This window comes from Choloepus didactylus, chromosome X (genome assembly GCF_015220235.1).
Source record: "Choloepus didactylus isolate mChoDid1 chromosome X, mChoDid1.pri, whole genome shotgun sequence".
Lineage (NCBI taxonomy): Eukaryota > Metazoa > Chordata > Mammalia > Pilosa > Megalonychidae > Choloepus > Choloepus didactylus.
In genome coordinates this window covers 60,735,597-60,747,933 of record NC_051334.1, presented here as the reverse complement: position 1 = coordinate 60,747,933, position 12,337 = coordinate 60,735,597, and the positions used below count along the sequence as shown (strand labels likewise).

Below are 12,337 nucleotides of genomic sequence, written 5' to 3'. Positions count from 1 at the left end.
AGTCAACCACAAAGGACTACATAGCTTATGATCTTATTTATATTCAATTTCCAAAATAGACAAATTTACATATAGAGAAAGTATATTGGTGCTTTCCTTGGGGTGCGGTGAATGCTAGTGGGTAAAAGTTTCCTTTTGGAGGTGATAAAAATGTTCTAAAATTGGATTATGGTTATGATTTCACAACTCTGTAAATATACTATGAACAATTGAATTATGCATTTTATATTTGTGACATTTATGGTATGTAAATTACATCCCAATAAACTGTTAAAAAAAAGAATGGCAAATCTAGTGTGATTAAAATAGTTTAGTAATGACACATGACTAGAAAAAGGAATTAAACACAATTAGTAATGTGTAAATTTAATACATGATAATGGTGGCATTTCAAATCAGAGGGGAAAGGATGTATTAATTAATATGCAGCATTGGGAAAATTTACTGTTATCAGCCCTGATCATACTGCCCAGTGCAGAGTAAGCATTAGACAATAGTTAACAATTGTCATTGGTATTATTATCATTATCATTTTGGAAAATTAAATATAGATTACTACCTTACTTTTTATACCCAAATAAATTGCAGATAGAGCAAAAATTTAAATGCACAAAACATTCCATCATAAAACAAGAAAGCAAGAGAGAAATTGCTATCCAATTTTGGAGTTGGGAAAGTGTTTTAGATAAACCCAAAACCTAAAAAACTGATAATCTGATGACATTATATTCAAACATTTATGCATGGAAAAATGTCAACAAATCAAAAGATAAGGAAAAAACTGGGGGGAAATATGTGTAACACTTTCGACAAAAGTCTAATCCCTTTAATATATAAAATACCTTATAAATCTGTAAGTTGGCCAACTGTTCAAATTTTTAATGAGCAAACAGAAAACAAGCAGTTCAAATAAAAAAAACTTGTCTCTTTGGCAAAGATAAAAAAAATAATTGCTAATAAACAGTGCATGTGTGAGTGTTTGGCATTCCAACTACTGCTTAAGGGAGAATAAATGTTATCAGGGTAATTTGGCAATATATATCAACATGAAAAAATGCATATATGTTTTTACCCAACAATTCTACTTTTAACAATTTGTCCTCTAGATATCAGCACATTAAAAAGACTGCAATTCCAGTGTCATTTGCCATAGCAAAAGACTGGAAATATCCTGACGTCTATTAGTGGTTAAATCAATTTTGCAATATCCACACAATGGAAATCCATGAAGCAGTTAAAAAGAATGAAGTAAATATATATGTGCTGATATGGAAAACTCCACAATGTACTATTAAGTGATTAAAAATAAATCAGAGGCGTACCGTGCTGTTCCGCCGCCAAAGCTAGCGCGGGGGAAGCGGGGCAGTGGCTGGTGCCGGTGAGCGCGGACCGAGCCATCGGCGTCCGCGGCTGCAGCCGCCGCTGCTGCCCGGCATGCGGAGCGCGCCCTGACCCTTCCTCCTGGGGCCGGCTCTAGGGCGCGTGCACGGTTGGCGTCCCGAGGCATCGGTGCCACTACCGGGCCGGCCGCGGCTCTCCCACCCCTGCCGCGGGTGTGAGTGGGCCGGGGCCGGGCCGCAGCCAGGCGCGGGAGCCGGAGGAGTCACGCGCCCTAATCGCTGCCCAGGTTGGGCCCGACAGCCCTGCGGGGCCGCCTCGTCCTCCAGAGCCGAGCGGCGGCTTGGCAGAGCAACCTGTGAGTGTCTGGAGGGGAGGGGAGGATCGGAAACCGGAGAGGGGACCCCTCCCCCAACACGCGCACGTACCGCATTGGGGAAGGCAACGCCCCTGATTCACGCCTCGTGGGAGAGGGGAAGAAATTTCCACATTTCCTCAATAAGAAGAGGATAAGACAGCAAGTGCTAAGGATGAGGAAAGAAAATAGGCCAGTTGTGCTTTCTGGACTCTTCTGGGCCTGAGGTTTCAGGATGCTCTCTTAAAGGATTTTAGAAGAGGAAGGATTTTTTAATGGCTTTTCAGAATCTTGAATACAGTTTGACATGACAACAAAAAATGTTGGTTTGACTGCCACAAATGCAGAACTAAGAGGATTTATAGATCAGAATCTCAGTCCAACAAAAGTGATAAAATTGAAGATATGTTCTCATGTGAGAATCCTTCAGTATACTGAGGTGAAATTTTTTGGTGAAGACAAGTGCAGCCTGTCACCGCCTGTGTAAGAGGGTGTGGCCTGTGGCTCTCCTCCCCCAGGCTTTGGGGTCTGGTTCCGGAAAGGCAGGCAGTAGAGCTGGGCCCCTCCCTTTCCTCTTGGGAAGCTATGCCCCCTCCAGAGAGGTCATATGCATATCAAGCTATGAGGAAGATGACTCTGCCAGTTTTTGCTAGTTGCTCAAATATTGTGTAGGGGAACAGAACAATGGAGTGTCTTTTACACTGTTACGTCGGTCAACCAGAAATCCAGGTAACATTTCTTTTGTCGCATTTCCAGTTTCCAGCAGCAACTCGCCAACAAAAATTTTACCAAAAACCTTAGGACCAATAAATGTGAATGTTGGACCCCAAATGATTATAAGCACACCACAGAGACTAACCAGTTCAGGAAGTGTTCTGATTGGGAGTCCGTATACCCCTGCACCAGCAATGGTTACTCAGACACACATAGCAGAAGCTACTGGCTGGGTCCCAGGTAAACGAAGCAAAAAAGGAGATAAAAATGGAAAAGGCTTGAGACATTTTTCAATGAAGGTGTGTGAGAAAGTTCAACGGAAAGGAACAACATCATATAATGAAGTAGCTGATGAGCTGGTATCAGAGTTCACCAATTCAAATAACCATTTAGCAGCCAATTCGCAGGCTTATGATCAGAAGAACATTAGGAGAAGAGTTTATGATGCTTTAAATGTGCTGATGGCAATGAACATAATTTCAAAGGAAAAAAAAGAAATCAAGTGGATTGGCCTGCCTACTAACTCTGCTCAGGAATGTCAAAACTTGGAGATAGAGAAGCAGAGACGGATAGAACGGATAAAGCAGAAGCGGGCTCAGCTGCAAGAACTTCTCCTGCAGCAAATTGCTTTCAAAAACCTGGTACAGAGGAATCGGCAAAATGAACAGCAAAACCAGGGTCCTCCAGCTCTAAACTCCACCATTCAGCTGCCATTTATAATCATCAATACAAGCAGAAAAACAGTCATAGATTGCAGCATCTCCAGTGACAAGTTTGAATATCTTTTTAATTTTGACAACACCTTTGAGATCCATGATGACATAGAAGTACTAAAGCGGATGGGAATGTCCTTTGGCCTGGAGTCAGGCAAATGCTCCCTGGAGGATCTGAAACTTGCTAAATCACTGGTGCCAAAGGCTTTAGAAGGTTACATCACAGATATCTCCACAGGACCTTCTTGGTTAAATCAGGGACTGCTTTTGAACTCTGCCCAGTCAGTTTCAAATTTAGACCTGACCACTGGTGCCACCTTATCCCAATCAAGTGTAAACCAGGGGTTGTGCTTGGACGCTGAAGTGGCCTTAGCAACCGGGCAGTTCCTTGCCCCAAACAGTCACCAGTCCAGCAGCGCGGCCTCACACTGCTCGGAGTCCTGAGGCGAGACCCCGTGTTCATTCAACGACGAAGACGAGGAAGATGAGGAGGAGGATTCCTCCTCCCCGGAATAAAGACAGGAGAAAAACCCATGTTTCCATATTTGAAGCTTATGTGTGTTTTTAGTGTGAGCTCTTGTTTCTCAAATGATTGCTTCAGTCTTTGCCCTTGTTTGCACTGTGCGTTCAGTGAAAACTAGAGAAACACATAAGCAGATTACATGAAGGCCGATGGTTGAGATGAATGTTAACATAGTGGGAATGAAAACTCTGAACAACAGAGTGGTGGGTTGCTACGCAAACAAAGCCTGTTTTCTGAGTGATAGAGGGGGGATAATCCCTGAAGAACGTGCCTCGGGAATGAAGCTCTTTCATCTTCTGCGAGGTGGATCTCTGGATTCCCCTACACCCATGTATGCCTCCTTGGAATCGAGAGTGCTACAAGGAACTGCCCCTGGCGATCATGCTTCTCATGTCTCTCTCCCCTGCCTGGGCTGCCTGTTATGGGCAGAAACAACCATGAAAAGTTCCCGGGGAGGGGTGAGGGTAGGGACACAGGGCAGAGTTGTACAGCGAAGGATGTGGCTGGCAGTCCTTGCGGCCCACAGAGCACAGTTGGAGCTGCTGAACCAGTTGAGAGTCCAGGCAAGGTGCTCGATTCACCAACTCCTGCAGCTTCTAGAAAGGAGCAAGCGCTTGTAAGTACTTTAGTGAAAATTAGAATAATTTATAGGAAAACTGAAATTATTATTAGCCAGTGCTTTGGTGCATAGAACTTACTAGGGCTATTTCTGGAAGCCAAAATAGGATAGCATTTCCATGTGCATTAAATACTCTGCCAGCACTGCCTTTCGCCAGCATTCTAAATCTGGAATTTTACAGGGAAGGAAACTGTTTTTGTCGCTTTAATCATGCATTTCATACAGCTTTTTCATTTAAATCAAAACAAAGAAACAAATTCCTATGACTGAATTGCTTGCCTGCAGTTCCCCACAGTAACTGTATGATTTCATCCAGCGTGCAATTTGTGAAACTGAACCAAATGTCATTATTTTTGTCCTTTAAAGTTTATTTCAAGAATATGAACAGCAATGTTATCCTGTATATGACCCCTTTTGTACGTTTTCATTAATCAAAATGACAGTATTTCGTTTGTTCCTGGGTAAATTGCATTTCAAACTAACCCAATATTCAGTGTGTCACAGAAACATTGAAAAACGTTGACCACTCCAAATGATTGGCTTTATGATATTGTAACATATAGTCTATTATTTCATAGCCAAAGATGCTGTAGTAATACTGCACTGGTGTGTTCACGATCCCTGTGCCTCTGGATGAAGGGTGTGGGGCCATCTGCCTCCATGGCCAAGCCCTGCCTCATTGAACTGGGCTTCTTCCAAGGAAGTGGTTAGACTGTGACCTTTTAAAGGCACCAAGCACATGCACCAGTCACAGGGAAAAGATGAGCATGAGTGCCAGCAATCTTTTGTAAATTATTTTGAATTTAAAAAAAAAAACTTAAAAATTAAGGGTATAACTTCCATGAGTAGGTTATCAGTTTTACAATTAATTTCACATTAAAGTCTTGAAAAAGAGCAAATAATGATGGAAAAATTAACTCTAAAATGTTGACTTGAATCATAAGGGTCTGTCCCTTGATTATGCAGCCATCTAGCATCCGAGCTGAGCACTGAGCTCAGCCCAGATCTCTTCTCTTCTAAATCCTGTGGGAGAAGTGCGGACTCTGTCCTATGATGCTTCTTTAAAGCCCTGCCATTGTGCATATGGTGAGCTGGAGGTGAAAGCTTTGGCTGGCCTAAAATTTTTATTAAGGTTATAAAAACTGATGAACACACAACTTTTGTTTAAAGCTCCTTTGAAAGAGAACTCTCATCTGCCAAGAATAAGCTGTTAGTACAGGCTCAGTGTTCAACGGGGCAGGGAGATATGGAGTTGGTTTGTAGAGAATTCTGTTTTAGCGTGGGTTCTGGAGCACACCTCCCAGACTGGTCAGAGGAGTCAACACACTGCAGAGGCCACAGCAGGAGACGTTTCTTAGTGGAAAACCGTCAGCCACACAAATCCAGTGTAAAAGAATTTCCCATTAAGTCATTGTAACAGGGGCTTCTTCCTCCTTTACTGACCCCAGCCCTTCTTATCCTTGTACTTTGCAGCAGCAGGGACCTGGAGAGGCCAAGGGCCATAGCTAGATCTTACTTGTGAAAATACTGTATACTGCAGGTCCCAAGGAACATTGCAACATTCATGACAGGTACATTAATTTTAACCATTCCTCTACTAAATAGCAAAATCCTTGCTAGAGTTCTTGGGAAACCATTCCTTTCTCTACTCTTCTCACCTCTGCAGCTATAGAGTGCTTTAAATTGATAAAATATGGGCTTTAAAAAAAAAAGGCAACCAAAGTCTCTTACTCTCATTGGCGCCCATCACTGGCCATCCCAACCACAGCTGGTGGTCTGGAGCAGTGGCCTCCACTTCCTCAATAACGTGCTGTGGACATCTGAGTCACACCAGTACTTGCTGCTGGTATAAACCTTTCCAAAGCAAAAAAAAAAAAAAAAAGAAGAGTTGAGGCGTTTGAAAAGCTGTTATTCTTCTCCCCCTAAACTTATTTACCTGAGTCTGAAGTTTATCACTAAGTCACAATTTCACATAGGAATTAAAGTAAAAAAAAAAAAAAGTTTAAAAGAAATAATAAATAAATAAATAAAATAAATCAGAGTCGGCGCGGGAGCGGGCGGCGCGCACCTGTGCTTTGGGCCCCGGAGGCAGGGAGGCGCGGGCAGCGCACCGGGGCCAGTCCAAGGGCGGTATTCGCCCCTTCATCAGCGCTCTGGGCGGGAGAGGGCATGGGGAGGCCCGGGACCCGCACCTCTCCCGGCCGCGCTTGCGGTTCCGGGGACGCACAGTGACGACAACGACGGCGGCGCCCCCGGCCCGGCAGCGCCGAGACCGCTTCACAAAAGAGCTCGCGAGCTCGCGGCCGGCTGCGGGCCGGGCCATGAGGAGCGGCCGGGGCCGGGCCAGGCCTCGCTGACTCCGGCCCCGCGCGGTGGCAGAGCGTATGCCCGGGTCCCGGGCCTTCCCATGCCCGGGGTGCTGGTCCCAGCCCGCTCCCTGCCTGCCCTATGCCCTGCCTTGGAGGTGGTGGGCGACTTCAAGTACAGCAAGAGGGACCTCGTGGGACTCGGGGCCTTCGCTGTGGTCCTCCGGGGACGGCACCACCAGAAAACTGATTGGGAGGTAGCTGTTAAAAGTATTCATAAAAAGAACTTGTCAAAATCACAAATATTGCTTGGAAAAGAAATTAAAATCTTAAAGGAACTTCAACATGAAAATATTGTAGCATTCTGTGATGTTCAGGAATTACCCAACTCTATCTTTCTGGTGATGGTGTATTGCAATTGTGGAGACCTGGCCAATTATTTGCAAGCTAAGGGGACTCTCAGTAAAGATACCATCAGAGTGTTTCTGCTTCCGGTCACCGCTACCATGAGGATCCTGCACAGCAGAGGGATCATCCACAGGGACCTTAAACCTCAGAGCATCTTGTCTTACACCAATCGCAGGATGTCTTTTCAATGGTATTTGTGTCAAAATAGCAGATTTTGATTTTGCTCTTTGCTCATTACCTCCATAGTAACACGATGGCTGCAACACTGTGTGGCTCCTGAAGTTATAATGTCTCAACATTATGATGCCAAGGGGACTTGTGGAGCATAGGGACACGGGTATATCAGTGCCTGGTTGGAAAACCACCTTTTCAGGCCAATAGTCCTCAAGGCCTAAGGATGTTTTATGAGAAAAACAGGAGCTTAATGCCTAGTATTCCCAGAGAAACATCAACTTATTTCGCCAATCTCCTTTTGGGTTTGCTTCAGAGAAACCAAAAAGATAGAATGGACTTTGAAGCATTTTTTAGCCATCCTTTTCTTGAGCAAGTTCCAGTTAAAAAATCTTGCCCAGTTCCAGTCCCTGTATATGCTGGATCTGTCTCTGGAAGCTTCTGTGGCAGCTTTCCATCATGCCGATTTGCCTCTCCACCATTCCTTCCAGATATGCAGCATATTCAGGAAGAAAACTTACCTTTCCCACCATTGAGCCCTCCCAGCTATCTACAAGTGTCCAAAGATTCTGCCAGTACTAGTAGCAAGAACTCTTCCTGTGACACGGATGACTTTGTTTTGGTTCCACACAACACCTCGTCAGACCACTCATATGGTATGCCAATGGGAACTGCTGTCAGACATGCTTTAAATGAATTCTTGTTGTGTGGAGGGCAATGCCAGCCTACCGTGTCACCTCACAGTGATAGCCCCCATTCCAGTTCCTACTCAGATAAGGAACTATCAGTGCATAGAGGAGAACCTTACATCTCCTGGCAGCTCTGCTGCAAATCCACATGGCTCTCCAAGATCTGCAGTGGTATGAAGGTCTAACACCAGCCCTCTGGGTTTTGGCCAACTGGGATCCTGCTCCCCAGCTCCAGCAGACACAGTACAAATAGTTGGATGAAGGCTCTCTACTGGGTCTTCCAGGCTTTACTCTCCTTCTCCTTTGGTGGGTGCCATTCCAGAGCAGTTTGCTCAGTGCTGCTGTGGATGTCCCCAGGGCCATGAGTCCAGGAGTGGGAACTCCTCAGGTTCTACAGTGCCCCAGGCTCAGCCACTACGTTCTCTCTTGCTAGGTGCTAGACTGCAGAGTGCCCCCTCCCTCAGCAACATCTACCAGAACAAGCAGAAGCTCAGAAAGCAGCACTATGGCCCTGTGTGTTCTTCCCATGCCAGGCTGGGTATAGCCCCTCCCCTCATCCCAGCCAGCCGGGCAGCCTTGGGAGCTCTCCCACCAAGCACATGGGGTCCTCTCCACGGAATTCTGACTGGTTCTTTAAAACTTGTTACCAACAATCATTGGCTCTCCAACTAAGGCCACAGCTGCTTTCAAAATCCCTAAAACACAGGTGTCTTCCAACCTGCTGTCCTTGGTTACATGCCAGGGTCTGGCTGAAGGTCAGCCCAAGGATGGGAGTGACCTCCGGGAGTGTGCCCCTTGTCTCTTGGCACCCAGAGGTGAGAGGTAGCAGTCTGGGCAGCACAGGACAGCCTTTGGCAGATCTGTCAGTACTGGGAAATTATCAGATCAACAAAGTAAAGGCATCCTTAGGTTGTCAGTTACATTACGGTAGCAGGGACAGTTTAAGTACAGAATGACCTATGGATATAGCTCCTGCAGAAGCCTGTGGCATGGTGCTGGCACCTCCTATCAGAACAGCAGCAAGTTCTAGGGCTGTTCTGCTCACCGTGGGGTCCCCTCCACACAGTGCCACAGTCCCTGCTTGTACCCATATGGTCCTTTGAGCAAGAACTTCAGTGGGATCCAGCAGCTCTGGTGGCTCCCTCTGCCCTGCCAGTGGCCAAGTGTGTGTGGGCTCCCCACCTGGGTTGTGCTCAGGGTCATCCCCTCTGGGCACAGAGGCAGCCCCCAGCCTGAGATACATGCCTTATGGTGCTTAACCCACCAGATTAGAGGGGCTCATCATCTTCAAAGCCCCCAAACTGCCTGAGGAGACACTGATGGAGCAAGAACACACAGACACCCTGCAGCACCTGGATGCGATGCTAATGTTCACTGAGTATGTGCTGGACTTCATGGCTGTTGGGGCTGGGAATCCAGAGCTGTGTACATCTGTGGTCTCCTTGTACCAGATCCAGGAGAGTGTGGTTGTGGACCAGATTAGCCAGCTGAGCAAAGACTGGGGTTGAGTGGAACAGCTGGTGTTATACATGAAAGCAGCACAGCTGCTTGCAGCTTCTCTGCATCTCGCCAAAGCCCAGATCAAGTTTGGGAAGCTGAGTCCATCCACATCCTTAAAACAAGTTGTCAAAACTCTGAATGAACAATATAAATTCTGCATCACCATGTGAAAGAAACTTACAGAAAAGCTGAATCACTTCTTCTCTGACAGAGATTTATTGATGAAATCAACAATGTAACTGCAGAGAAACTCATCTATAATTATGCTGTAGAAATGATTCCATCTGCAGCCCTGGAAGAGATGTTTCAGCAGACTGAAGGTATTGTATATTGCTATCATAAGGCAGCCGTCCTTTTGGAAGGCCTAAGATTCTACAGGACCCTGCTGATATTGAAAACATACATAAATATAAATCTAGTATTTACATAAATATAGTATTTACATAAATATAAATCTAGTATTTACATAAATATAAATCTAGTATTGAAAGAAGATTGTTGGCACTCTGCTATAGCTCTGGGACCATATGAACTGTCCATGGATCAGTCAGTGGGAACAGTGCGGTGATACGTTTGGGATTACAGTTTGGGTTCTGTCACCCCATCCCCAGGAAACTGTAGTTTCTTCAGTGGTGACTACCAAAAAACAGCGGTGATTTAAAAAATAAAGAACAGTCTGAAAACTACATATTTGTAGGAAATCTGCCTTATGGGGGAAGTCAAACTCAATCTAATTGTTAACTCCCTTGTATGGAGTCCCTTTCTTGTCTTTTGCAGGTTTCAGAACTCTCTCCCTGTGCTTTGCATCTGATAGTGTGATAAATATATGACAGGGTGTATTTTTCTTCATGTTTATCCTGCTTATTCTGGTCTGGGCTTCTTGGATGTACATATTCACATCTTTTGCTAAGTTTGGGAATTTCTCTGCCACTATTTCTTTGAATATTTCTTCTGTCCCTTTCTCTCTTTATTCTTCTTCTGGGACTCCCCTAATGCATATATTGGTCCAATTGATGGTGTCCCAGAAGTGTTTTAGGCTATTTGAATAATGGATTTTTTTCTTTGTGCTCCTTAGTCTGACTCATTTCAAGTGTCCTGTCTTTGAGTTCATGTACTATGGTGTGGTACGTTTGTCATAATTGGAAGAATATGAAAATATTACTGTTAACTATAGTCCAGAGTTTTGCAATAATTACATTTTTCCCATATACCCCTCTTTTATTAACTCCTTGTGATAGCATCATACATTTCTTCTAGTTCATGAAAGAACTTTTTGATATATGTACAGTTAGTCATGAACATTGTCTACCACAAGATTCACTGTTATAGAATACCGTGTTTTACCTCCAACTTTCCTTCTGGTGACTTACATGACTTTAAACTTCCCCTTTCCACCACATTCACACACCATTTAGAAATAACATGCAGCCATCACCTCTGTCCATTTCCAAACTTTTAAGTTCAAACTAGTTAACCTAGTTAAACATTCTGCACATATTAAGCAATGGCTCCCCCTTCTTTAGCATCATTCTATATCCTGGTAACATATATTCTACATTTTATGTCTTTGAGTTTACGTATTATAAGGAATTCATATCAATGAGAACATACAGTATTTGTCCTTTTGTGTCTGACATTTCACTTAACATAACATCCCCAAGGTACAGCCATGTTGTTGTGTGCTTCAGGACTTCATTTCTTACTGCTGAATAATATTCCATTGTATGTATATACCACATTTTGTTTATCCATTCATCTGTTGATAGACACTTGGGTTGTTTCCATCTTTTGGCTATTGTGAACAATGTCACTATGAGCATTGGTGTGCAGATGTCTGTTTGCATCCCTGTTTTCAGAACTTCTGGGTATATCCTGAGTACTGAGATTGCCGGGTTATAAGACAACTCTATACCTAGCTTCCTGAGGAAAAACCAAACCAGCTGTGCCAGTTTGTATATACTATGTCCCCCAGAAAAAGCCATATTCTTTGATGCAATCTTGTAGGGGCAGAGGTATTAGTGTTGATTAGGTTGGAATATATTGATTGTTTCCATGGAGATGTGACCCACCCAACTGTGAGTGGCACCTTTGGTTAGGGTGTGATCTCTGATTGTTTCCATGGAGATGTGGCCCTGCCCATTCAGTGTGGGCCTTGATTAGCTTGCTGGAGTCTTATAAAGGGGCTCACAAACAGAAGAACCTGAGAGCTGCAACATAGAGAGACATTTTGAAGATGGTCATTGAAAGCAGACTTTTGCTCTGGAGAAGCTAAGACAGGACAAAACACCCCAAAAGCTATTGAAGAATGCACAGGAGCTGAGAGAGAAGCTGGAACACAATTCAGGATCAGCAGAAGCCAGCCACGTGCCTTCCAAGCTTACAGAGGTTTTCTGGATGCCAATGGCCTTTCTCCAGTGAAGGTACCTATTCTGGTTTGCTAATGCTGCCAGAGTGCAAAACACCAGAAGTTGATTGGCTTTTATAAAGGGGGTGTATTTGGTTACACAGTTAGTCTTAAGGCCATAAAGTGTCCAAGGTAATGCATCAACAATTGGTTACTTTCACTGGAGGATGGCCAATGGCATCTGGAAAACCTCTGTTAGCTGGGAAGGCACATGACTGGTGTCTGCTCCAAGTTCTGGTTTCAAAATGGCTTTCTCCCAGGATGTTCCTCTCTAGGCCACAGATCCTCTTCAGAATGTCACTCTCAGTCGCCCTTGGGGTATTTGTCCTCTCTTAGCTTCTCTGGAGCAAGAGTCTGTTTTCAATGGCTGTCTTCAAACTGTCTCTCATCTGCAGCTACTCTGTCAGTTTCTGTGCATTCTTCAAAGTGTCCCTCTTGGCTATAGCAAGCTTGCTCCTTCTGTCCGAGCTTATAGAGTGCTCCAGTAATTTAATTCAGACCCACACTGAATGGGTGGGGCAACATCTCCATGGAAATTATCCAACCAAAGGTCTTGTCCACAATTCATTGACTCACATCTCCATGGAAACACCCAAA

General features: G+C 44.5%; 1 protein-coding gene and 1 pseudogene across 1 annotated transcript; both read left to right on the top strand.

Moving 5' to 3' along the window:
- Positions 1-1,769: 1,769 nt before the first annotated feature.
- LOC119522989 (transcription factor Dp-2-like) lies at positions 1,770-3,591 on the top strand. Its single transcript, XM_037821740.1, has 2 exons — positions 1,770-2,080; positions 2,421-3,591. The coding sequence occupies exons 1-2, from the start codon at positions 2,001-2,003 to the stop codon at positions 3,562-3,564; spliced, it is 1,224 nt and encodes a 407-aa protein (XP_037677668.1). The 5' UTR covers positions 1,770-2,000; the 3' UTR covers positions 3,565-3,591.
- A 3,366-nt stretch (positions 3,592-6,957) lies between these two features.
- Positions 6,958-9,867, top strand: LOC119523637 (annotated as a pseudogene).
- The last annotated feature ends 2,470 nt before the right edge of the window (positions 9,868-12,337 follow it).